The sequence below is a fragment of the Elephas maximus genome, chromosome 25 (assembly GCF_024166365.1).
Source record: "Elephas maximus indicus isolate mEleMax1 chromosome 25, mEleMax1 primary haplotype, whole genome shotgun sequence".
Lineage (NCBI taxonomy): Eukaryota > Metazoa > Chordata > Mammalia > Proboscidea > Elephantidae > Elephas > Elephas maximus.
In genome coordinates this window covers 33,739,585-33,766,566 of record NC_064843.1, presented here as the reverse complement: position 1 = coordinate 33,766,566, position 26,982 = coordinate 33,739,585, and the positions used below count along the sequence as shown (strand labels likewise).

Sequence of the window (26,982 nt, the reverse complement as noted above, 5' to 3'; positions counted from 1 at the left end):
AGATACAGAGAACTATCAGAATCAAAACCTATTACAGACCCACTGAAGAACTTGAACTCACTCTTCCAAAAGGTTCAAAGATCCCCCGAAGCATATCCTCAGTTATGTTAAAGTGTAACGAGCCCACATAAAGCCTCATAGGTCCAGCGCTTCCCTTTTGAAGATTATTTGCCATTGCTGCAGCTCTGTTTTTTTCTGCCTACAATTAAAACAGAACAAATTACACACCACACAGTGCTAATTCAAATAGTGTAAACAGACTAAATCCCACTCATTGTTTAAGTCTGCTTAACGACAACTAATGTCAAAGCCGAAGGTTAGGAAAAACATATGGCAAAGTCATACATAAAGCAACCACATACAGTATTTCATACTTAAGATGAGATCAATCTCAAAACTACATTATGCCATCAATCTCAAAATGCATGCTGATAGCAAAGGTATTAAATGTAAGAAAGAAGTGTTTCTTGGAACTATCGCATATATTCAATATTCATTAAAATTATTGTACTCTAGAGATCAGTGCTACTCAAAGTATGGTATGCCGTCATTCACAAACTGTTACCAGCTTGAGAAAATAAGGCACTTATGCCAGTATATAAATCAAACTGTGTACCTAAGCATTCAGTTCAGCTGTCATTTTTACCACAATAAGACCATCTCAACAAAAAAAAATAAGTGTTCAATTTACATTCTAACACAAGCTCCCTTTCTTGTTACAAACTGACACAATGGACACAATGAGTAATACTCCTGTACATAAGGTTAAAGTTAAATAAACTGAAAAACCTTATTTAATTTGCTGCTTCTCACCCCTTCCTCATTCTAATCTACACACTATTAGGTTTGTCCCCCTTCATCATAGGTAATAAACTGAGCAATGAGCGGTTCCCTATCTAGTTTATATACAATCACAAGATAAATACCCAATATCAACCAGTACAAGTTGCCATAAGTGACTCTGACTCAAGGTGACCCCATGCATATCAGCACAGAACTGTGCTCCATACGATTTTCAGGGGACTCAAACTTCAAACCTTCCGTTTAACAGCCAAATGTTATTAACTATTAGCACCATCCAGGGACATTACAAAAATGTGTTAAATCTGACCTATCATTATCTTCATTTTATGATGATAAAAATAGGCTTAACCAGTTATTTGGCCATGTTTGCATACAGCTTGTTAACAATGAAACTGGAATTTTCAGTCAGATTTGGTTTCAAAGCTTATATACAACTTTATAAAATAAATACATTTGATGAAGTAACAAGATTACTTAGGAATTGTTAAGTATTTCTGTGGTTTGAAAAGCAACCAACATGACTATCTTATAATTCTCAAGCTACTCTTTATAAAATCTGTATTCTCCATTTGAATTAAAAGTTACTTGTTAGTGATAAAAACTCGTGACTTTTAATACAAATTGATACTGAATGAGATCCTTAAGAATATTTTCACAGTATAATATCCTATAAAATGATACATCCCAACTTTTCCTCATTCAAATGATCTAAAATGCTAATTTCTTTTCCCTAAAGCAGTACTAAATTACTGTGAGGTACCAGAAAAGTAAATAAATCATGACTTAGATCAACTCGAACAAAAGATATTATCAAAATTAGATCTTATTTCAAGAAACGCTAAGACTGGTGGTTGTTCAGTGAAACTACTCAACATTATGTAAAATCATATGAAAGTGTTTATTGCAGAATAGTGAAAATACTAGCGAAATTATGAAAAATATCAAAATCATTCAATGTGAAAGATGGGAAGGAGAAAGCACATTAAACGCTTCTATCCTTTGCTAAATAAATCATCACAAACAATACAATTGCAGACCAAATCCTCAAGTTTTTTCATTAAAGACATTTACAGGTTATATTAAAATGGCACAGAGTAGTACTGAAAATCCAGTATAGCAAAGCTATCAAGGAAAAGTAAAAAAAAAAAAGTTGCCCTGAGAACATCTGACTCAAGGGGAGGGTAATATAAATATATGCAAGGCCTAAAACACTACACCAAACAAGTTACCAACATTTTTAATGATCAAATCCTTAATTAAAAGAAAATTTACCTGTGATGCTTGTACTATGATTGGCACTCCTAAGACGCGCTGGCCAGTTAATCCTATAGCTAGAGGCACTGAGCTAACATCGACAAACTCCACATAAGCAATTCCTTTGGAACGTCTTGAATTTCTATCAGAAATCATCCTCACATCGCGAACCTGGAAAGACATTTAAGACAAAGCTCTCAGTTCCTGCAACCACCCACTGTAAGCCATCTTAGATATAATTTCAAAAAGCGATTAAGAGGCATCTTAATGATGCAGCAAAAAGTCACTACAAACCTTTTTAAAATTGTCTAGGCCTACCTGATTTCCTAACTACATCTTTTGACGAATGTGTGGTACCATTTGTCAACTCTGACACGATTAACTTCCACATGATGCAAAACAGAAGTTATCAAAATCAAGTTCCCTATCTAAATTCTAGCTAGTGTTAAATCAAAATAAAAGATTTGGGTGTTTAGATGTTTTCTCATTTTTATCTGCTTTACTGACAGTTATTAAGATCTTGCATACAACATCCATTTTTCTGTCCTTCCTAAATAGACTACGATTACCTTTCCTACTGTAGAGAAAAACTCTTCCAAATCCCTTGGCCGAATCCTTGCTGCCAGCTGCATGCAGAAAACAGTCCTTGCATCTCTTTCCTCAGGAGTTAAATTATCAATAGGCTCCCTAAAAGAAATGAATAATACAAAATTTTATTCTTTTTTAAATACATTTTCAGTAAACAGAATAAACTATCAAAACTATTCTAAAACCCAACTTCACAAAGATTTATATAAATGTCTATGAAATAATTCAATGTGACTAAATTCCTATTATTAGCAAATGATAGTTTACTATATGTTTATGATCCTATCTTCCACACTCTCAGTACAAAAATCCACTGGTCCCAAAATCTTCAAAATGTTAATTTCTTCAGAACAGTAAATGGCAAGAGTCTGAAAGTACAATAATGTTCCTAACAAAATAACCCCTAACTAGCCACATATGCCAAACTGTAGAACTAAGAATCAGCAGAATATGTGGTCACTGAAAACTGGGATGCCTCCCCACAACAAAATTATAAAACCATAAGATAAAATTAAGATGTATGCCTAGACATGCTCTTGTAGTGAATAAAGCCTATCATGTTCTGGACGTTTATTTGAAAGCAAATAAATACCATACTCCACCTACAAAATAATGATATACCCCCTTGAGAAATCCAAAGCTAGTATTAAAAGGATTACTGCAAAATAAGGAAAAAAAAAAAAAAAACCTGGACTATATCCAGGAAATGAGATCTAAAAGGATTTTTCTTACGAGAGAAAACTAGAGTTAAAAGCCTCAATATTTGTTAACAAAGAGAGCTTTTAAAATCATAAATCTTTCCACCAAATCCTAGAATCCTACAGTATAATTAGAACATACCAAATACTCAAAGATAAAAAGATGCCCTTCAAGGGAAGCCAGAAATGTTGGTAAAGAATAATGCCAATACATGACAGAAATATTCCCTGAGCCAAAATGGCAGCCTGGAAAAATAAATTTTACGTTCTATTTAAGAGCAAGAGAATTCAACATTCAAGAACTTAAGAGCAATGCTTTAAAAAAAAAAAACCAATTTAAGCAAAATTTTAGAAATTAAATACTTTTTCTCAGGAAAGTAGGCCAAATGCTAGAACTCATGTCTGTTAAAATGTTTTTCCTACATGTGGCTAATTCAAGTAATAATTCATTAATTCCAAAGTTAAGTCTATTTTATGTTTTTTATGCTGCTGTTGTGTGTTATGATTTCGACTCACAGTAACTCTACAGGACAGAGTAGAGCTGCCCCATAGAGTTTCCTAGGCTGTAATCTTTACTGGAGCAGATGGCCGGGTCTTTTCTCCTACAGAGCAGCTGGTAGTTTTGAACTGCCAATCTTTCGGCTAAGCATGTAACCACTGTACCACCAAAACCACCAAACCCACTGCCACTGAGTCATCTCCAACTCAAAGCCACCCTATAGGACAGAGCAGAACTGCCCCACAAGGTTTCCAAGCCTATAATCTTTACGGAAGCAGACTGCCACATCTTTCTCCCGTGGGGCAGCTGGTGGGTTTGAACTTCTCATCTCTCAGATAATAGCTAAGCGCTTAACCACTGCGCAACCCCCCAAAACCCAAACTTGCTGCCATTGAGTCAATTCTGACTCATAGCAACCCTATAGGACAAAGTAGAACTGCCCCATGGAGTTTCCAAGGAGCAAGTAGTGGATTTGAACTGCCAACCTACCTTTTGGTTTAGCGGCCAAGCTCTTAATCACTGAGCCATCAAGGCTCCTTACAGTTTTTAGCATCTATTACAAAAAACTTAAACATAAAAGGGAAATAAGACCACATACAGTATCTACACATTAAAATTAAATTTTTTCATTTTTAGTTAAAGATATTTTTCTTTTTGAACTACTGAAAATGTAGTGGAAATCCACACTGATTTAACAGTAGTACTAAAGAAAGCCAAATTTTTAAATAAACAGAAAAAAAAGACTTTGTACAGTCCAAATAACCGTAATTAACTTTAGCAACACCATACATTACAGAAGTTTTATAAAAGCTGAAAGGTGTAAAGAAAAGAAACAAGGACAACAACTACCTCACAGGGCTCTTGTCTTTTCTGAATGGACTTTTGCTTCGGGAACGTCGTCTGCTGCAAAGTTAAAAAAGTTTCAGAAGTTACCCAAACAAGTACATCACATTAATTCCTTGAAAAACAATTTAAACAATTCAGAAGTATGTTTAAAAACCTTAATTTGATGCTATGAGGCAACCCAATCTTTCCTCGGATGGCACTGTTAAATTTTGGTCCGGAGCTAAAAAGGAAACACAAAATTACACTAGTTACAGGTTTAGGGTCTTGCTATGATCGCGTTCATGCGCTCTCCAGCAGGTTTAACATTTTTCAGGCTGCTTATCTTTTCCATATCAATTTAAAAGGAAACGAGACTTTTTTGTTAACTCTATCCCAAGCAAGCTGCCATTATATTTATCCATCCTGGACCACTGAGAGGTGCCAAGACCAAAGGTTACAGCCTCAAAAATTTTAAGATTCTGAAAATGCTCACACCCAATTTCAGTCTATAGTCTTTTCTTTAAGTTACACGTTTATGAATATATTCTTGAAGTTTAAAAAATTTAAACATTAAAGTAAAAATCCACTCTCACACCAGTAGTAACTAGGATTAACAACTTGGTGTGTATCCAGGCAGGTCCTTTCTCAGGAATATACACGTGTGTGTATGTACACACACAAACAATATTCATGATTTTTTGTTTTAGGGGCTTCTTTTTTAAATTCTGGGAAGGTAATTCTTTACATAGTCATGAAATTTGGATTCTTCCACTTAGGAAGTCTTAGAGACTACATGACAGCAAATTTAGCACTATACTTCAGTTTATTGTGGCAAAGTATTTCACACTAACGATGTGAAAATAGTTTGCAAATTCTTCAGAAAAACTTCTTTAGGATTTAAAATGAATAACTAAAAGGGTATTTTCAAAAGAAATCACAAAGGTAGCTTTGTAACACACCAATAGTTTTTGCGCCTTTTTATTTTTAAAGCCCAGACTAAGTTTAAAGGGACAAGTCAGATGTCCCTTAGTGCTCATCCTGCTATCCATTCCATAAGGGTAGCAAAATGAAAATAAATGTTTAGCTGTCTGTGATCCACATCTGTATTAGTTTTCATAAACTTTACACCTACCTACAACCCTAAGCAGCTTCAAATAAAATTATTTTATATTAAACAGGTCTTTTGCCTTTTAGACTAAAAATAATTAAGAATATACATTTATGGGCTAAATTAGAAGTTCAAACAAGTATCTGTAAGCTATTTTCTTTCCCCCTAAATTAACAACATCAAGATGGTCTCAGTTACAGGCACCATAGTAAAAATCACAAGAAATCAAATATAGTAACTAAACCATCTTAAAATAAAACCAGACCCGGATCACAGGCAGACAGACCTCAGGTATCTTTCACTCAACATACCTAATACTATTGAGTTTACCATTTAATCCCCCTTCCCCATTTAGTTCATTCTGGTAAAAAGATTTAATACAATTCCATTTTAAGAATGCAGTAAATCTTTGTATTTTTGTTAAAAAGCAAAGAATTTTCTAATACAACATGTGAACTGAAATAACATTGGGTTCTTTTTCACCTCTAAAAGTTTATGAAATAAACCACTAAGAGGAACCTAGAAAAGTTTGAGTTCAACCCTTTTTATGTTAAAAATTAAAGAGCTGGGCTCAAAACTCAAAGTGTTATCAATACCAGTAAACATTTCATCAATACCAGTACTTTATTTATATTCTCTTCTCATTAGCAGCTTATCTGCCAAATGTTTCCCTCTTAAAAGATGAGGTAAACAAAAGCTTAGAAGTTTAAGTAACCTGCCCAAGTGACTGATTCAAGTCTGTTTTGTTTTCGAATTCCATGTTCTTAAACCATTCAAATTTACATCAGAAGTGTTCATTTTAATATATCCCAAATAGTTACAACAGTACATGCTAAGGGAAAAGAACACTACAAAGCACTAAGGACTGCAGTATTCAATCCCTGTTAAGTCTGTAGGCAGGCTCTTTCCAAGGGACTCAGTTGTTTGTGACTATTATGAACTTGTGGTTTTGTACTATCTGGTTTCCAAGTAACTTAAATTTAAAATTTCCACACTGAATTTTCTAAGCACTTTTTGGTTTATCTTAAAATTGAAGAATCTTAACGTCTGATGAGCCCAGAAAAGTACCGTATCAAGGTACAATAAATGCATTAAAAACAAAAACCAAATCCACTGTTGTCAATTCTGACTCACAGGGACCCTATGAAGAGTGTGACATTTCGGTTGAAATAGCCAGACACACACCTTCAAAATTTACTGTTGACCATTTATTTGTAACAGAGTATCTACCTGAGCTTTAAAACTTATTAAATATACGTTCAGTAAAAAATACCATAATAGCTCACACACCTTTAGCATTCTCAAGTATTCGGCACTACAATGTACCAAGTTTTTTTTTGTTTTAAATCTAGTTTGGACTGGTATTCAATATTTTTAGGTGGAGTAACAAATTAAGTTTCAGAGAAATAAAAGTTCTATGTATTTTCATCTTACTATGTCTTTTCAATGCTGATATCCTTACTCAATTACTTTTTAACCAAATATACTCAATATACAATTTCGCAATTCAAATCTCTTGTGAGTTGCTATTTGGATAACCAGAGAATGACCCTCAAAACAAAGTCATCATTATTTTAGCTACATACTAAGGACTTCTGTAGCGGCCTCTGAATCTGCGATCTCGGCTTCTTGAGCGGCTCCGTCTCCTTTCTTTGCTTCTACTTCGCTTTCTTTCACGGCTTTTGCTCTTTTTCCTTTCTCTATCTCTACTTCGTTTCCGTTCCTTACTTTTGCTTCTCTTTCGTTCATGACTCCGGCTTCTGCTTTTGCTTTTTTTCCTCCTGAGAAGAAGAAAATACCATTATTCTGCTACTTTAAGAACCCATCAAGATGTGCTTCCTTTTGTGGTCAGAAATTTTTTTATCCTTTTGTAAATTCTGCTATTTTTACTATCTTACAATGGTACATAATCATACTTAAGAAAAAATTCCTACGTATAGTAATCAACACCCAGCTTTTGCCTTTACTACTGGAAAACAGTCAGTTGGCAAGGAATTATTTGAGAGATCCCCTAAGAACAGAGACTGTAATAATCTCCTGGGAGTCCACTGCGGCTTTAACAAGGAGCATGACTTGTTGGTAGCTAAAGATCAAAACCTAAACTTTTATATAAAAAGTTCAACCAGTCATACAACAGGCCAAGAAATATTATATAATCTACAAGGTAATAAAATCAGTTACAATATGCTCATATTTTACATACTAGTTCGTGTACAAAAGTTTATTAAATACAGTAATTTCTCCTAAGTAAGCCAATTTTGACCCAATTTAAATGCAAGAATGTTTTATACTTTCAAAGGGCCATCTAATCATCAACATTTTGGTTTCACAGACAAAATTACAAGTAATGACAAAGAACCCTAAAAACGAATGCAGTAAAATGCATTTTGAGAGTTCCTAAACTTTAACATGACTATTTCAAATAGTTTAAATTTATGATTACACCAGAAAATGGAGTATGCCGTTTTTAAACTACTTTTTTACAAGTCTGTGGGGTGCAATCAAAAACAAGGATCCACACCTTTACAGATCTTTAGAAAATCTCAAACTCCGAAACGTAAAAAAGCCAATCATATCTTTCTATTCATTTCTGTATTTTCCTGTATACCATCCATTTATTTCATAATTAAATATTATACTCTGTACCTCTGCTTTATCACCCAAATTTTAGAGGTGCCTTCAGATATTTCAATATAAATTAAGACATTTCAAAAGATTTATTCCACTAAAATGTTAATGACCATTAAACCATTTTGACGCTGTATCATTATTTGGAAGTTTAATTAACTGTTTAGTCCTTATCAAAGTTAGCAAAAGAGCAAGTGAGGTCTGCCTCAGAGAACCTGTAAGCAGGTCATCTTAGAGTGCATTGAAAATAGAAAATGAAGACACCCACCTTCTGGAATCTTGAAACCCACACTCCAATCACAAGGAGATGTAGAGCTTTCCAAGGAGGCAGAAACTTTGTCTAAAATTTCAAGATAATCCACCTGACTGTCAGAAATTTATATGCTAGGTAGCACATGACAGAATATTAGGCTACACTCATCATTCATATAGAAATCATCAAAGCAATGCCCAGAAGGGCAACAGGTAACATTCTAACTTTGCTGCCTGAAAAACCTGACACAATCTCTTAGGCTAAAGAATTCTGAGCAACTAAACTCAAGTCCTAAATTTAATCAATTCAATCAGGGGGAAAATGTAAAAAGTGACTCCATCCTTCACAAATAAAGATGAACAAGTGAAGTTTTTGCTCTGCTCATAAATGGCCCATAGCAGAGAGGCAGCCAACCTATTTATCATGTTACAGACCCCAAAACTTACTCTGCCAAAAGAAAGGACTTGAAAATTGGATAGCTAATTTTAATGTAAGATCTTCCTACAACTTTTTATAAATGAATCCCCACCCACATCTGAAGGCAACCCCAGACAGGTAAAAAGACAGCTTGAATACTACAACAGCATACTAAAACATTCAAAAATTAATGCTCTGCATAAAAGACCAGTAAAAAAACTTAAAGGTGCAAGAAATCAGTATACTTCTCTATAACAAATTCCACCTTCAAAGAACACATAGTTTAACTAGAGAGGAGTTATCGAAATCCACACTAATAGTCAAATCCTGTTACAACTTAAAAGGGACTTTCCAAAGTCTTTAGTGGCAGTGGAATTTTGTACTGAACATCATTGAAGTAAATGGTCCACTGGGCTGGGCCTTTGGACTTTTTGGTTATATGGCCTCTGCTGTAAAGGTGTTTTGCTATAACTGGATTTGACCTCTTCCATGTAAGAAGATCTAAATTTTAAATGCAAAGCATTCTGGAAAATAAGAAAAAAACAGAAAAGTCATTTATTCCAAAATTTATAGAAAATCCACACCACAGTAGCCAATATATTTTAATTGATGTCATTTTATTGCTGTCCTTGAGTAATTCCCTCAAGAGCTTAACTGAAGGGATGCTGGTTTAGCATCTGTAAAACTGGTTATACTAACAAATAATATTCCCATGAAGGCAAGCCCATATATTTCAAGTTTTGGGGTCTTGCCAAACTCAGGGTTGTACCTTTTCAAAAGGAGGCTAACTGGCAACCAATTCGTGTCATATTAAACTGAGTTCCTTTTACTATTACTGGGATACAATCAAGTATATGTGTTTAGAATCACAATTACTATTTTTAAATATAAAACATTTCCTCCAGGTACAGTCAACTCTCAATTTCTCAGAATGTGCATTTTCTTACTACCTTAAAAACTATATCCCAAAACTTTTAAGACAATGGCTCTTAAGACAATGAAGTTTAAAACCAAAAATTCAACAGGGCACCTTTGGTTAAGGCTTACTATATTCTGAAAACTAAAGCACAGGCAGAACATTTCAGTTGTTTTATATCTTATCTATCCTTAAATATAACCTTTTTTCTAGAGAATTTGAAAGATAAATTCCCTTCAGAAAAATGAGTGAAAAGTTCCCGACTGAACAAGATATTTAATCAACTATAATTAAGAAGTCTGACAAAAATATGTTCTATGTTTTAAAAGACTACTAGATTGTAGTTGGGAGTATTTTGAAAGGCTCTTCCCCTTAAAGAGAGTCCTAAGGCCAACTGCCAATTCTCTGCAGTCCCTTAAGGCTATTTATATTAGATAAAGGCCACTGAACATCACTCATCTAGACCTTATTACTCAATTTTCTTGTATGATTGAGAAAGTTTAGTCGTCTTGAGCTTAGACGCAGAATGAAAACAGTATAAGCTGAAGCATAAACTGAAAGTGATGTGAGAGGCAATGAGTGACATCTAAAAATGGTACGACAAAGAAGCAAAGCCTAAGCCCAAAAGTATATACGTCCTCATCATTTTGGAACTTAGGGTGAAATCTTTATTCACCCATTACGGCCTGACACCTAAATTGGGTAACTTTCAATCTATATGGATGCCTCTTCCTACGTTTCCTTTTGACTACAGAATTGCAAAATAGAAAACATGAAACTCTTACTTTGTAAAAAGGTAAAACCAGGTGACATAAATCCTGCAATTGGTTGATACCCTCACACCACAACCACAACTCAAGAAGAAACCTAAGCTGATTCCCACGTCCACTTATGACTGGTGAGAAACTGTTCAGACTCCTACCAAAGCTTGTGCTAAAAAAACAGGCATTTTCTACAAATCTTATCATCTTTAACCTACTGCTACCATGTTATTAGTTTTAAGGGAATTTTAAAAGTAATATTGGCTTAGCAAGCCCTGAGTGATCTGATTCAACAATTTTCTCACCTATTTTATGAAATTATATCAATCTACGTAACACAGTTGTGAAAACGCATGAGGTAGCGTATTATGAAGCACTCTGAGCTCTTAGTAGGAACAGAGCCAAAAGGAACCAAGTAGCTACTTTATCACCATTTTTCATTATGGTATCATGGGGTCACGAACATGACAAAATGTTTTAGTATGTAATCACAAACACAGGCTAATAACACAATTTAATACCTGTAAAATGACCACATGAAATGAGAATCATTATCTTAGAGCTGAAAATAAACTTCAAAAATTGACAGGATCCAAACTTTTAAAGTGGACCTGGTTTAAACTGTTACATATTTTTTATATGTTGTGTTCTGTATCAGCCTATAGCAGAGATTTCATATCCTGGGTTACCACCCTAACCCAAATAAATTGCACAAGCATTCTTAATTTTTTAAAACTCCGTTCTCACAGTATTAGGCTTATTCAAGTTTAGAAAGCATTAAGACAATGAAAGTTATATGACAGAAACATAACATAAATTTGAGTCTTAAGCTTTACCACAAAATGGGCCTTTAAGCAGCAAGGAGCAGAAATGACTCATAGGTCTGGCTCCTTCAGTGATTTAGGGCAAATTGCTTTCACTGGCCTGGTTATTACCTTTTCTAATTTAACTTTTCTTACTCCTTTTAAATCCAATGGATATGATAGTTTTATTAATAACATCTTCAAATATTAAGCCAAGTTACCAAGAGAAGCTCCAGTATAGGAACTTAACTAGATTGTCATGGATGGACTGGGGCGAAGGTGTCCAGAAGGCCCCTAAAACCATGTCCAAATATCTAGGAAAGAGCCCATAGTTTTACATCCTCAAAGAGCTTCCTGTCCCAAAAGGTAAAGAACCACTTTTCCAAAAGAGGCCAAAAAAAAAGAGCTTCAGAAGAAAACCTTAGTTTGATGCTTTAGACACAGAATAGAACATAAAATCCCAATCACAGAAAGTTCACCCCCCGCCATGTCCCATTTTTATAACTCACTTTTTGCTACGTTCTTCATGGCCGTTAGCACTGCTCAACTTGTTCTCATCCTAAGCAGGGTTGATAGAAGAACATCATGAGGACGAAGTGGAAACATTTCAAGTTGTCAAAGGGTAAAGGGAACAGGAATAAGAAAATACAAAACAATTTTAAAACTAATTACTTAGTTATAGTTTGACATGGAAGGCTATAAAAAAATTTAGATGGATATGTGTTTAACCACTTTGTTGCTTACAGTTAAATCATCAAAATACAAAAATAAAAAGCTCTGCATATTAACAGGTTAAATTTTAGTTATTTTCTTATATATCTTAGATATTAAGTTATCCACATTTACATTGTTGAAGTGGTTAAATAAAATTTCTATAAAACATGAATGAAGTCCTCTTTTGAGTTTTATTCCATGTGCTATGGTCCCTTTGGTCAGTACCATGGCTCTATTTCTGCCTAAGCCCCAAGTGGCCATGCTAGCAGCCAGCCACTATCGATTTCCTGTGACCGATGCCATTCCTGAGATCTTCGCCCATTTCCGTTGGAGGGTTGGGACTGTAAGAGCTTGATGCCACCTCTGTCACACATCTCGCCCTGAAGCAAACAGGGATTCACACTGCTTTAGTAATGTTGACTCCCAAGAACCCAAGAAAGTCAATTAATAATCCACCAGTCCAGCCTAAACATTTCCTATTTCCATACCTGTTTACATGGAATTACATCCATGTTAAACTAAGACACAAGAATCTTAACATTAAAATAGAGTAGCTCTTCAAGAGTCTAAGCATTATAAAATTACATAAAAACTACCAAGAATTCATCCAAATTGGTACCACATGGTCGTGCTACACACTCCAAAACAAATGTATTATTTTTAAAAGGTTTAGTGCAATGTTTATTTTAAAGTTTAATTACATCAGTTACAGGAGCATAACTGCTAACTTACAAAGTTTACAGTTTCTGACACCAGTGATAATGCATGCATACTGCTATTTTCACCACCAACTGGTGAAAGAATGAAAAGACAGTTTACTTTTACTGCTATACTGAAATGGGTCAAAGACTAAATATTAGCCAAAATAATTCCTTTGTAGTTTTTAGTGTGAAATATTATGGCAGGGCCTAATTTAAAAAATAAAACAATATAGAGAACAGTAAAACAGTCAATAAGTGACTCTAAACTGTGATACTGCCTCTTTTCGCTTAAAAAAAAAAAATTCTATTCAGGGATCCAAGAATTTTAGTAATTTTTAACTCAGCAGATAGTTACCTGCCTGTTTTAAGATTTACTATCACCAGTCTTACATTAAAAAAAAAAAATTCAAATCTCACCCATTTCTTCTGTTAAGAGTTATTTAAAGTTTACTTGCCACAGACTGGTTATGCTTTGTGATTCTTGGACCCCTGCTATTTTCCCAAACCACTACATTCACCTTTTTGCTATACCAAACTGGAGCTGGTAATTCTTAGTTGAGTCATTTTACCTAGGGGACCACGGTACAGCGATAAGTCACTCAATTACTACCTTATGATTGACAGTTCACACTGGAATCAAAGGTGAATTCATGGGAGTAGAGGTGAGATATCGTTAGGCAAGTCTACAAAGAGAGATAGATGGGCATTTATTCATCACACTGAAGTGAAACTACTGCACAATATTATTACATCAATATCATATATTTACTTTTGTAAGTTACACGTAATGCATCTCTGATAAGGTAAATCAAGAGGGCTCCGGGGAGGTTAGTTTACATTTCAGCAGTAGTTTCGTGAATATGCTAAATAAGAAATATATAAACCTCATCGACATGTTTTTTCTCACCTTCTTGTAAGGAGCCTCAAGCATTGCTTCAATATCAATATCGTCTGCCATTTTCTCCAAACGCCTATAAAAAAAAAAAAGACAATTTATAAGTAATGTTTTTCAATTTTGCTTACCCGACATCCTCCAAAACTCCAGAAAAGCCTTCAAAAGCCATAGACTATAGTGGCAAGACGCACTTAATCGATTTGGCTTATGTAAGTAAACCTGAAACGCCTCTTACACCAAATGCAGGAAAATAAAAGACTTCAATGTCCGGCAAAAAAGCTTACAATAAACTCCAAAAAGCAGTACCTTGAAGTCTCGCGCAAAGGAGCTTGGCACAGCACCTCTCCGCGCAAAACCCGCGCTGCCATATTAGGGGCAAAAGGAAACTCCCTCGGTTGGGAGGGGTTGAGTGCCAAGGAGGCGCTCGGCTGGCGCCATGTTGGGAGGTCGCGGCAAGCCCAAGCCTCGAAAGGGCAGGTCGCCATCTGCCCGGAGACCTCTCTGGGGTTCCTGCTCCCACAAGAATCCTGCCTCGACACAATCGAAAACCAAGGGCGCGGTCGCTGAAACGCGGCCCATTTCTCGAGAGCACCCCTCCCGTCACTAAAGGCCGCCTAAGGGGTGCCCCTTTAGCACAGAAAAGAATCAAACGCTAGGAAAGCTCTGGCAAAAAGCAGGTCCCCAGCGCCCCCTTACCTGTGAGGACTTTCGAGCGCCTGTGGGGCTCGTATTCGGGAAAGATTGTCTTCTGCAGCTGCTACTGCTGCCGCCGCCGCTGCTACCGCTGCTGTTGCTAATGTTAAGCCGCTAGGCCCAGGCCGCGATACCGCCCAGCCCGAATTTCGGGCTCCGAGGGCGGCGAGGCCCGAGCGGATCTAAAAAAAAAAAGTGGGGTTATATGAGCCCGTGCGGAAGAGCAGGACAGCGGCTGTGGCAGCTCAGGATCCACCCCTGCGACAGCGTCGACAAGCTCCCTGAAATGGCGGCCGCTGCTTCCCCGTACTCACATTCACCAATACACATACACACAAACACACGGGGACGCCGGAGCCTTCAGCACGGGCTCTCGCGAGAAGTTCTATAAGTATCAGGCCAGAGCATCCGAAATATCGCGAGATCTAACTATGCCGCCGCGGGCTCCCCCACCCCAGCGACGATGGCCCAATCTAGCGCAATGATTGCGCCACAGAAGTTCCCATCCCCCACACAGAAATGCCGCCTTTGACTCCCCCGCCCTATAGACGTCCAATCTCGCGAGACGGCGCAAGTCGCTAAGGCAAAGGCAGTTGGTGCGTTTCCTGTCAATCTCTTAGAAAAATCCACGCTGAATGGACCTCGGCGGTCACCGCCTCTTCGTGGTACCGCCTCTGAGGTTTCCCCCTCAGAGCTGATTTCCCTCCTCTCCTCCGAGCTTCCCACCCAGGTGGTTGTCAAGGTCGCAATAAGGGAACCTAACCATATGGCGATGGGATAAAACGATCATATTCAGATGATGCAGGTGAAGACGAAGGGAAAAGCATAGAAGAGAGAAGGCATAGAAGAAGAGACTGGACAGGGGTACGGGCCAATGGTGTAGACTAAAAATTAGATGTCCCTGCCTTTTGGAGCCAGTAGACTAGGCACATAGCGAGATTCGAAAAACTCCTGGCAGGAGTGGAGAAAGGCGAAGAGCAGGTGAAAAACACAAGTTTGATACCCCTTAGCAATGAGTTAGCTTTGTGTCTACACTCCCCCAAACTATAATCCGGCCTCGATTTATGTCAGGATTACTATTGTTTCTAAAAAAATGTTCTCTTTTCCATCGGACTTGGCTCCTCGACCCTAAATGCCTGGCAGAGAGTAGAAACTCGCCACTTGTTCTGTGAAAGAGAAGGAAAGGACAAGTCATTGGCTATAGAGTTTTTTCCTTTTTCCCCCTAAATAAAAAAAGTAAAAAAAAAAACCTCGATGTCTTCAAAAATGCAAGAGAAGTTTGTTAACACTTAAAAGCTTAATGATCAAGGGCAAAGATTTGAAATAAGATCGTGGTTTTCTGTGTTACAACACTGTGACTTTGGACACGTAAGTTAACCTCTCAGAGCAGATTTTTCATCTCTTACGAAACGGGGTAATATTAGCTAATATTAAGCTAAGGTCTTTAACGAGCCTTGATGGTCTAGTGGTTAAGAGCTCTGATGCTAACAAGCCGCTCCTTGAAAACCCTTAAGGGTATAATTCTACTCTGTCTTACTGGGTCGATATGAGTTGGAGTCAATGGCAAGGGGTTTGGATTTTTGGGTAAGCTCCTTAAAGCCTACTAAGGCCTTTAACACCACTACTAAATTCCCAGGGCTTAGTCCCTTGCCCAAACCAGTGTACTCTCCATAAACGTTGAATGAAGACCCAGTAGGAGGATACCAATTGCCAGTCCAGTCATTCCAACCCATGACTGCCCCATGTGTAGAAAAGAACAGAGTAGAACTTGCTCCGTAGGATTTTAAACGGCTAATTTTTTTGAAAGTAGGTCTCCAGGTCTTTCTTCCCAGGTACCTCTGGATAGACTTGAACCTCCAAACTTTCAGTTAGCCTCTGGGCACATTAACTATTTGTACCACCCAGGAACTCCTGTGAGTCAGAATCCATGGGATGGCAACTGGTTGTGGTGGTGATAATTCCAGTATTGTGACGGGTTTATTCTGCAAATATCAAAACATAAAGGTGGCCTTTCTTAATTTTTTTAGTTTGTTTGGAAACATGACAAACCGAAATACCTTAGCCTCTAGACTTTTTATTTGGGAAGATGAATAATTTAAGCTCCAAGTCAGCCACTCAATTGAATCCCTTAAATTGTTTTTTGTTCAAGGGCCATCAGAGTCAACTTGTAGATTTAGCATACAAGAAATTCCAGCCAGAAAATTAAGTATCCAAAATAAAAGTTTTTTTTTTGTTTGTTTTTGTTTTAATATTTAAAAACATTGTAGGCTTTTCATTCACTTTGCAAAATCACCCTCACTCTGTCGGGTCATGGACTTTCTAAATAAATTAATTCCTCTTTCGTCATTTTGTTCTCAAGTCATTTGCAGCAAAAAATAGTTCAGTAAAATCATCAGCACCATCAGGAATATTATTTTGTTTTATATCTCAGAAGGCCACAGCAAAACCACAGGACCTAGGGTGCAGGAGGTATCGCATATTATATTTACAGAATTTAGCTAAAGATTAAATGTGAATTTTTTTGTTCTTTTTTTTAGTTTTTACTGAACTTTAAGTGAAAGTTTACAAATCAAGTCAGTCTCTCATACCAAAATTTATATGCACCTTGCTATACGCTACTAGTTACTCTCCCCCTGATGAGACAGCACACTCCTTCTCTCCATTCTATTTTCGTGTCCATTCAACCAGCTAAATGTGAATTTTTGGATGCCCATGTATAACTTTAAAAGGAGACCTGGTGACACAGCAGTTAAGCGCTCAGGCTGCTAACCAAAAGGTCAGCAGTTCGAATGACAAGCTGCTCTTTGGAAACCTTCTGGAGCAGTTCTACTCTGTCCTTTAGGGTCGCTGTGAGTTGTCTCAATGGCAGTGGATTTGGTTTTTGGTATAGGACAGAGTAGAACAGCCCCATAGGATTTCCAAGGAGCAGCTTGTCATTCAAACTGCTGACCTTTTGGTTAGCAGCCAAGCTCTTTAACCACTATGCCACTGGGACTCAACTCCACCCTATAGGGTCGCTATAAGTGGAAATTGACTCAATGGCAGTGGGTTTCGTTTGGTATGAGTTTTATGGACAGCAAACTATTTCTGGTTGCTTGGATTTTAAAAATTAATGTTGAAATTACACGAGTAAGTGTATTTTTAATCCAGTTTTCCTTAAGACTTACGATTCTTACAAATGTTTTTGTTCTATTTATGAATCTAGCTAGAATTTTAAAATCACTTTTACTTTTCCCATTAATACTGAGTTAAATTCAACTTGAATAGAATAAACCTTCAAAAAAATCAGTCCCTTTTGGCAGGGATTTGGGGGCCACAGTTTCAGGGGACATCTGAGTCAATTGGCATAATAAAATCTATTAAGAAAACATTCTGCATCCCACTTGGGAGAGCAGCGTCTGGGGTCTTAAAGGCTAGCAAGTGGCCATCTAAGACGGAGCGAAGGATGCATCCACCTGGATCAAAGGAGAATGAAGAACACCAAGGACACAAGGTAATTACGAGCCCAAGAGACAGAAAGGCCCACATAAACTAGAGACTAGATCAGCCTGAGACCAGAAGAACTAGATGGGGCCCGGCTATAACCGCTGACTGCCCTGACAGGGAACACAACAGAGAACCCCTGAGGGAGCAGGAGAGTAGTGGGATGCAGATCCCAAATTCTCATAAAAAGACCAGACTTAATGGTTTGGTTGAGACTAGAAGGACCCCAGTGTTCATGGCCCCCAGACCTTCTGTTAGCCCAGGACAGGAACCATTCCCAAAGCCAACTATTCAGAGAGGGATTGGATTGGACTGGACAATGGGATAGAAAAAGATGCTGGTGAAGAGTGAGCTTCTTGGATCAAGTAGACGCTTGAGTCTATGTTGGCATCTCCTATCTGGAGGGGAGATAAGAGGGCAAAGGGGGTTAGAAGAGTGGAGGGAAGGAACGGGCTGTCTCATTAGGGGGAGAGCAATTAGGAGTATATAGCAAGGTGTATATAAATTTTTGTATGAGAGACTGACTCAGTTTGTAAACTTTCACTTAAAGCACAATAAAATTTTTTTTAAAAATCAGTCCCTTTTAAGGTAGACAAATTTTCTCAATTTTAGTATGCATTTACCAATTTAATGTATTTTAATAATTTTTGAGTACTTTAAAACCTTTCCACATATGGAAACAAGTCTTCTAAATCTAAGAAATTAAAGTCAGAAATATAATGAGCCTTAAATTTTCATAAAATATTCTAATATTGTTTATTACCTTACAATGGGTCTTATACTTTTCCATTTGAAATCACAAGTATCAAGTCAATTACTTAACTGTACATTTTTTTATCGTGCTTTAGATGGTTTACAGAACAAATTATGTTCTCATTAAACAATACACATATTGTTTTGTGACATTGGTTGCCAATCCCACAACATGTCAACACTCTCCCCTTCTCAACCTTGGGTTCCCCATTGCCAGCTTACCTGTCCTCTCCTACCTTCTCGTCCTTGCCCCTGGGCTGGTGTGCCCATTTAGTCTTATTTTGTTTTATGAGCCTGTCTAATCTTTGGCTGAAGGGTAAACCTCAGAAGTGATTTCAGTACTGAGTTAAAAGACTTCAATACTGAGTTAAAAACTCTCGGGGTTTCTCCAGTCTCTGTCAGACCAGAGAGCCTGGTCTTTTTTTGTGAGTTAGAATTTTGTTCTACGTTTTTCTCCAGCTCTGTCTAGGACCCTGTATTGGGATCCCTGTCAGAGCAGTCGGTGGTGGTAGATGGGTGCCATCTACTTGTGCTGGACTCAGTCTTGTGGAGCCTGTGGTAGTTGTGGTCCATTAGTCCTTTGGACTAATCTTTCCCTTGTGTCTTAGTTTTCTTCATTCTCCCTTGCTGCAGTGAGGGTCAATTGCACATTTTAATCGTTGTTAGTTGCTGTTGCCACCCCATGCGTGCAGAGTAGAACTGCTCCATAGGGTATTCGAGGCTGTGACCTTTCAGAAGCAGATCACCAGGCCTGTGGTCTGAAGCACCTCTGGGTGGGTTTGAACTGCCAACTTTTCAGCTAGTAGTGGAGTGCTTACCCATTTGTGCCACCCAGGGACTCCACATTTTAAATAGAATATCTAATACAATAAGTTTTCTTAAATATTACAATTTAAATACAGATATTACAAATTATTCCTCAGTTTAATATGCAAGCAGTAAGACTTCATTTCTGTATTTAGATTTAGGCAATCCCTAAATAAAAACACTTATTAAGAAAAGGGTCTTATTATGTCAAAAAATTTGAAATTAATATCCCAGGAGAATTCAGACACTATCTCAGAGGACCAGGTTGCTTCTTGGCCAGAGTTTTTAACCTGGATCAAAGACCTGTAGTCTAGCTGGTAGACTATAGCAATTCTTTTTGAGCCACTGATGGAATCAGTCAGTCTTTTTTTTTTCTTTAATCACTAAGCTTTATCTATTCAATTTGAATTTAACTGAATATTAATGGAAAAAGTGAAGATGATTTTAAAATTCTAGTTAGAACCATAAATATATAAAACAAAAACATTTATAAGAATTATAAAGTCTTAAGGAAAACTGGATTAGAAATACACTTGTCTAATCTTAGTATCAATTTTTTAAATGCAAGTAACCAAAAATTGTTCATAAAACTCATACATGGACAACAAGCCCATTTTATACAGATGGAATTATTTTTACCATCCGCATACTCTGATTTCAAATTAAGCCCTTATCTAATTCTTTTATGATCTTTTTGAACTTTGCTTGATTTGGGTAGATGAAATTTTGTCATTCCCCATCCTTGTTCTGTAAGTACCTGATTCAGTCATCAATCTGCTGAATCTGACTCATTGAATTTGACATTGGTTTCAAATATTTGTCCATCTATCGGCTACAATCTCAAGGGCATTCTAGTAACATGTCCCAAAGGAATTTGCATCATTTTATGAATGGTCAGTCCTTGAGAAGATGCTTCAGAGGTCCACCTCTAGCCGTTTATTTGAGGTTGATACCATGGGCTGCAACTCTCCGAATAACTTTGCCTGGGATCACTGTCAAAGAATCCCGGCCTCAAACTCAGGGTATAATTTCTTAAGATCCTGTGTGAGCTAGAGGGGGAAGCAAAAATTGATGTTCTTCCATAGTTCAAATTTAGTTGAAAAATAATGTTTTGAACTCCTCATAGTTAAAACAAACAAGAAACTAAGAGCACTCAAAAATAAGGTGACAATGCAGCTCATTTATATACTCCATGGGCAAAAGGATTGCCTAAAACATCATTTTAGATTGAAAATACAGGCAGTCCAGGTTATGAATTGACTGGACAGCAATGGATTTGGTCTTTTTTTTCTCACTTGCTCTTTAACGCTATGTAAATCTGCCCTCCCTCTGAAAGAATTGAGCCGGCCCCTACTCCTGACAAGTTCTTCGTCGTAATCACCTTCACTTGCAGCACATGCAGCTTTTAAATCATTGCAAAGGCTTCAAGCCTTTTCTTGCACTAAATAAAGTACACCTAAGGCTAAACACGAACCGTATGCACCTATTCTAACTTACCTACGAATTCGCCTTAAAGACACAGGAACAGATCTTGCCTGTAACCTGGGTCTGCCTGTAAAAATGAAAAAATTCTATACACTATAGCTTAAAATATAATTTAAAAGTCTTTTTCAAGTTTACCGTTCAATAAGTGCTTAGTTAGTAGCTTCAGAATATGTGAGACAATTCATGAGTACAAAAGAAAACACCTGAAAAAACACAAAACTGTATTTAAGATACTGTCTTGTATAGTGCTAATAAGATTTTGCATGAGCACAGTACCTTGAACATCATAGTATAAACAGTAACATATTTATATACCACCTCACAGTTCATAAACTAGTTTGTATACATTATCCCATTTATTCCTCTAAATCTGTTATATAAATTCACTGAAGAAAATTGAAGTGATCAGACGGTGATAGAAGTGATCACAGAATCTGCTTCTGGAAGGAGCTGATTGACATAAGTTGTCAGAGCAACTAAGGAGTATTTTTTTTCAACATTTTATTATGAAAATTTTTAAATAGAAAAGTTGAAAATATATACATACACCTATTTTACAATTAACTTTTTATAAATGTTTGCTTTTTTTTTTATCCCTTTACCACAAACCTGTCTATCCCTCTGTCCATCCATCAATTTCAACTTTTGTACGCTTTTCCAAGTAAGTTGTAAACATCAGTACGCTTCACCCAAAACACTTCAACATAGCACATTCTTGACTAGAGTTTAATAATTATTCACAATTCTTTTTTAGAGAGGCAAATTTTACATATGATAAAATGTACAAATTGTAAATGTATCTATAGATGAGTTTTGACAAATGCATACAAGTTAGGTAATTTTTTTTTTAATAATTTTTGTTGAGCTTTAAGTGAACGTTTACAAATCAAGTCAGTTTGTCACATATAAGCTTATATATACCTTACTCCATACTCCCACTTACTCTCCCCCTAATGATTCAGCCCTTCCAGTCTCTCCTTTCGTGACAGTTTTGCCAGTTTCTAACCCTCTCTACCCTCCCGTCTCCCCTCCAGACAGGTGATGCCAACACAGTCTCAAGTGTCCACCTGATACAAGTAGCTCACTCTTCATCAGCATCTCTCTCCAATCCATTGTCCAGTCTCTTCCATGTCTGATGAGTTGTCTTCGGGAATGGTTCCTGTCCTGGGCCAACAGAAGGTTTGGGGACCATGACCACCGGGATTACTCTAGTCTCAGTCAGACCATTAAGTCTGGTCTTTTTATGAGAATTTGGGGTCTGCATCCCCCTGATCTCCTGCTCCCTCAGGGGTTCTCTGTTGTGCTCCCTGTCAGGGCAGTCATCAGTTGTGGCCGGGCACCATCTAGTTCTTCCGGTCTCAGGATGATGTAAGTCTCTAGTTCATGTGGCCCTTTCTGTCTCTTGGGCTCATAGTTGTCGTGTGACCTTGGTGTTCTTCATTCTCCTTTGATCCAGGTGGGTTGAGACCAATTGATGCATCTTAGATGGCCGCTTGTTAGCATTTAAGACCCCAGGAGCCCCATTTCAAAGTGGGATGCAGAATGTTTTCATAATAGTATTATTTTGCCAATTGACTTAGAAGTTCCCTGAAGCCATAGTCCCCAAACCCCCGCCCTTGCTCCGCTGACCTTTGAAGCATTCAGTTTATCCCGGAAACTTCTTTGCTTTTGGTCCAGTCCATTTGAGCTGACCTTCCGTGTATTGAGTATCAAAGTTAGGTAATATTTTAAATAAAGTGAAGGAATGGTAGAAGCAGGCACAGAGGACCAGAGAAAGCAATATACTTTATCCCAAAATATTCTGACTTGACATCTAGAGGAATGGATAAAAGCATGGCAGATAGGAGGCAGAATATTGATTAAAAAAAAAAAAAAAAAAAAGTCTGCTAACCAAAGCAAAAAGAAATGCAAATAAGCATAACATTGCGGAAGAACTGAGATTTAAGCAAATCTAGCAACAGGGAGGAAGATTCTGCTGACAAGGCATCACAAGACGAAGATATACCTTGAAAATGATGGCTGGCAAGCTAAAGCAGCATCCACCCACAGTGGTTCTGAATGAAAAGCATGTAATTCCATGATATGAGCGAATGACTCTGTATAATGAATAATCCAGAATGACATAGCATCTCCGAAAAGATTTACCTAATAGACACGTTCTTTTTTGGAACTGGAAAAAAGATCCATAGCAATCATTTTCTGGAGGAGGCCCAGAGAGATGGCATGACTTGTTCCAACATCTCTAGATAACCAGATCCTACCTCTTTTTTATTTTATTTTTTTTACCTCAACATATGAAGAGCTCTGGTGGTCCAATGGTTAAGTGCTCAGCTGCTAACTGAAAGTTTGGTGGTTTTAACCAGGACAAAAATGTGGCAGTCTGCGTCCATAAACCCGATGGAAACCCTATGGGTAGTTCTACTCTGTCCTATAGGGTTGCTGTGAGTTGGAATTGACTCGACGGCAGTGGGTTTGGTTTGGGTTTTTACCTCAATATGTAAATTAAACATCATACTTGGAATATGTGTAGCATGACATGACTAGTATGCCAAACCGGTTGCCGTCAAGTCGATTCCAACTCATACCAACCCTATAGGACAGAGTAGAATCGCCCCAAAGGGTTCCAAGGAGCTACTGGTAAGTTTGAATTTCCAATCTTGTGGTTAGCAGCTGAGCTCTTAATGACTATGCCACCAGGTCTCCTGACTAGTATGCAGTGGTTGTAAAAGAAATAAGGGATGTTCCAAGGACCTCTGGAATCTGGTGCCAGATGCCCTAGGGAGATCAGAAATGAAAACCCCCCAAATCCCTTGCTTTCCAGTACATACCTCGGCTCATGTCATGGCTTCATCCCCCATTTTCAGGATATTGAAATCATTCCTTAAACAAATATATATTGAATGTCTACTATGTGCCAGTCACCAAACTAGACGTTGGGAAAACAATAAAGAGCAAAAATAGTCATGACCCCTGCCCTCCTGGAGTTTACAATCTAGCTGCAGGAGGCAGAAATGCATCAAAAGATCATACAAATAAATTTTAAAAAGTGCAGCTGTATCAAATGCTGCAGGAGAAGTTGGTGGTGTTATGAGAATATGTAAGGAATGGAGGTAAAAACTGCAGGACCTAACATTTATTTATGATGTGAGGAAAAGTAGTCAACTACGTGAAGAACATTCTAGGCAGAGAACAGAATATGCAAAGGCCTTGTGCAGAAGGAACCATGTTGTCTTTAAGGGCCTGAAAGAAGGCCATGTGTCTATATGCAGCAAGAAAGATTATGAAGAGTCAGACCATGAAAGGCTTTCTAAACCAGGTAAGGTGAGTCACTAATAACTTACCTACATTTTGTCTCAATTCCAAATCTACCCTTTTGCTTTGTGATTTTGGGACTGGGACTTTGAGGTTTGCCAGATGGCTGTTAGGCTGCCCCAAAAGAGAGCACTTAAGGGGTTCTGAAAGACTGGAGGAGGAAGGAGGGAAGCTTCCTTCCTGTTTGATCCCTGTTCCTATTAGCGGATTCCCAGCTATACTTCTTCAGTCTGGCAGTGGCAATGCCTTCCCATTACAGCAGCTGAATCCAGTTTGCAGTTTTGGGGACACTTGCAGAATCAGTCTCAATGAGATAGAGATACCAGCACCAGCTGGCCAGTGCTCCTGGCTCACAGGTCTGGGTCCCAGTCCCACAGAGTTCTTCCTCTGAATTCAGAGACACAAACACCAGCAGAATTATGCCTCATCATCAGAGGTCTGAGTTTCAGCTCTGTTTGGCCTCTCTTCTAATAACCTGTTTTAATAATTTCAACTCTTCCCATTGTTCCTTATTCCTGCAAGAGGTAGCTGTTCCTATAGCTATTACCTCCATTTTACCTTAGATTTCTCTTTTTAGTTTTTCAGTTACCTAATTAATTAACACTCCATTATATTAAATTCTCTTTGTTCAAATAACTGGTATGGTTTCTATATCCTTACGAGACCTTGATTAATATATAAGGATCTAATATTTATCCTTCAAGGTCTAGTCCAAATGCTACCTTCTTTCCTCATTATCCTCAGTTGAAATAGTTCCTCCAGTTAATTCTTTTTTTTTTTTAATTGTGTTAAAAACTATATATAACAAAACATTTGCCAATTCAACAATTTTTACATGTACAATTTAAAGGCATTGATTACGTTATCATGTTACACAATCATTACTGTTATCTTTTTCCATATTATTCCACCAGCATTCCAGTTCTTAATGTTATTCTTAAGGCCTATGGGTTTTTGTTTTCATAACCATATGCCCAATCACACTCGTATGCCTAATCACACCCCTTTGTTGCCTCATAATTACATTAAAACTCCTTCATTCAAATTAACTTTCCGTGGTGGATCTAAGAGAAGAATAGGTTCAGAGCAAGCAGGAACAGACATGAGTTCTAAACAGTTCTCCTACATATTGTAATTCTTTGCAATTTACTTAAACTCTCAGTTAAATATCATCTTCCTCAGCCTCACAGATGGTTCTAAGGATTAAGTAAAATAATGCAGAGAGAATTAAATATGTAAAGCGTTTAACACAGTGCTTAACACAGTGCCTGACACATGGTAAACATTCAATAAATATGAACTATTATTATTGACAATAATGTATAATTCATCTAGCTATGTAGGCCACGACCTAATTTTAAGTATACTCATCACATTCTCCCTTGCAGACTCTCTTTTACACTATCTACTCCGGTCAACTTGCCTCCTTGGTGTTCCTTTAATAAAAAATATTTATGCCTCCTAGAGCCATGGCACTTGAAGCTTCACCTAGAACCCTCTTCTCCAAGATATCTGTAGGTCTTGTGCCTTCCAATTTCTTTAAGGTCATTGATCAAATCTTACCTTCTTGTGAGGCCTTCCCTGACCATCTATTTAAAATGGTAACTCTCCCTAACTTCTTATTCCACTTTTCTACTTTATTTTTCCTTCATAGCGTTGTTGTCATCTGACATACTATATATTTTACTCATTTATTTCTTCACTGTCCATCTCCTACCGTTAGAATATAAGCTCCATGAAGGCAGAATTTTTGTTTATTTTGTTCATTGTTGTATCCCCAGGGCCTGGAACAGTATCTGAAACTTGGTAGGGGCTCAATAAATAGCTGCTGAATGACGAATGACTAACTGGTTATTAGCTATGACTCACTACTTTTTTTTTTCACTACCTGTGGTGTGCTAGTAAGCCTGCTCTCCACACACACACACACACAAAAAAGCCTAATTTGTAGTGTTTGTTCATATCCATAGCATAAATATTCCTACTATGGCCCATTTGGAGCCCTGGTGGCACAGTGGTTAAGAGCTCTGCTGCTAACCAAAAGGTCAGCAGTTCAAATCCACCAGCTGCTCCTTGGAAACCCTGTGGGGCAATTTTGCTCTGTCCTATTGGGTCGCTATGAGTCAGAATCTACTTGATTGCAACCGGTTTGTTTTCTTGGTTTATGGCCTATTTAGGAGCCCTGGTGATGCAAATGTTAAAGCCCTCAGCCATTCAAACCCACGAGCTGCTCCATAGGAGAAAAGACCTAGTGCCTTTTCAAACCAACAAGCTGCTTTGTAAGAGAAAAGACCTGGCCATTTCTCCCATAAAAATCACAGCCTAGGAAGCCCTATGGGGCAGTTCTACTCTGTCATATAGAGTTGCTATGAGTTGGAATCTACTTGATAGCACACAATAACATGGCCTATTTAAACCTACCGACAATTTAACAACTTGCATGAAAATTCCCTAAATATTTAACAACTGGCCCTTGCAAGCCAGTACAAGCTGGACCCAGCACTTCAGTGTATGACTGTGACATTCAGCAAATTTAATCTTTTATAAATCTCCTTTTTCCAATCTCTGAAATAGGGATAATAATA

At 37.5% G+C, this 26,982-nt stretch overlaps 1 protein-coding gene across 10 annotated transcripts in view; it reads right to left on the bottom strand.

Moving 5' to 3' along the window:
• The window catches only part of RBM39 (RNA binding motif protein 39), a 28,539-nt gene extending 13,642 nt beyond the window's left edge, over positions 1 to 14,897 (bottom strand). For 2 of the 10 annotated variants that reach the window (XM_049869036.1, XM_049869042.1), the window contains exons 1-9: positions 14,561 to 14,897; positions 13,877 to 13,940; positions 12,064 to 12,113; positions 7,363 to 7,557; positions 4,844 to 4,909; positions 4,693 to 4,746; positions 2,628 to 2,745; positions 2,077 to 2,229; positions 62 to 199 (exon numbers count right to left, since the gene is read on the bottom strand). In XM_049869036.1, the coding sequence (XP_049724993.1) occupies positions 62 to 199; positions 2,077 to 2,229; positions 2,628 to 2,745; positions 4,693 to 4,746; positions 4,844 to 4,909; positions 7,363 to 7,557; positions 12,064 to 12,113; positions 13,877 to 13,927 (825 nt within the window). In that variant the 5' untranslated portion in view covers positions 13,928 to 13,940; positions 14,561 to 14,897. Of the gene's footprint in view, positions 1 to 61; positions 200 to 2,076; positions 2,230 to 2,627; positions 2,746 to 4,692; positions 4,747 to 4,843; positions 4,910 to 7,362; positions 7,558 to 8,668; positions 8,745 to 12,059; positions 13,941 to 14,560 lie in introns of those variants that run through there. The other 8 variants (XM_049869039.1, XM_049869040.1, XM_049869038.1 and 5 more) reach the window with 8 other exon arrangements.
• Between the last annotated feature and the right edge of the window lie 12,085 nt (positions 14,898 to 26,982).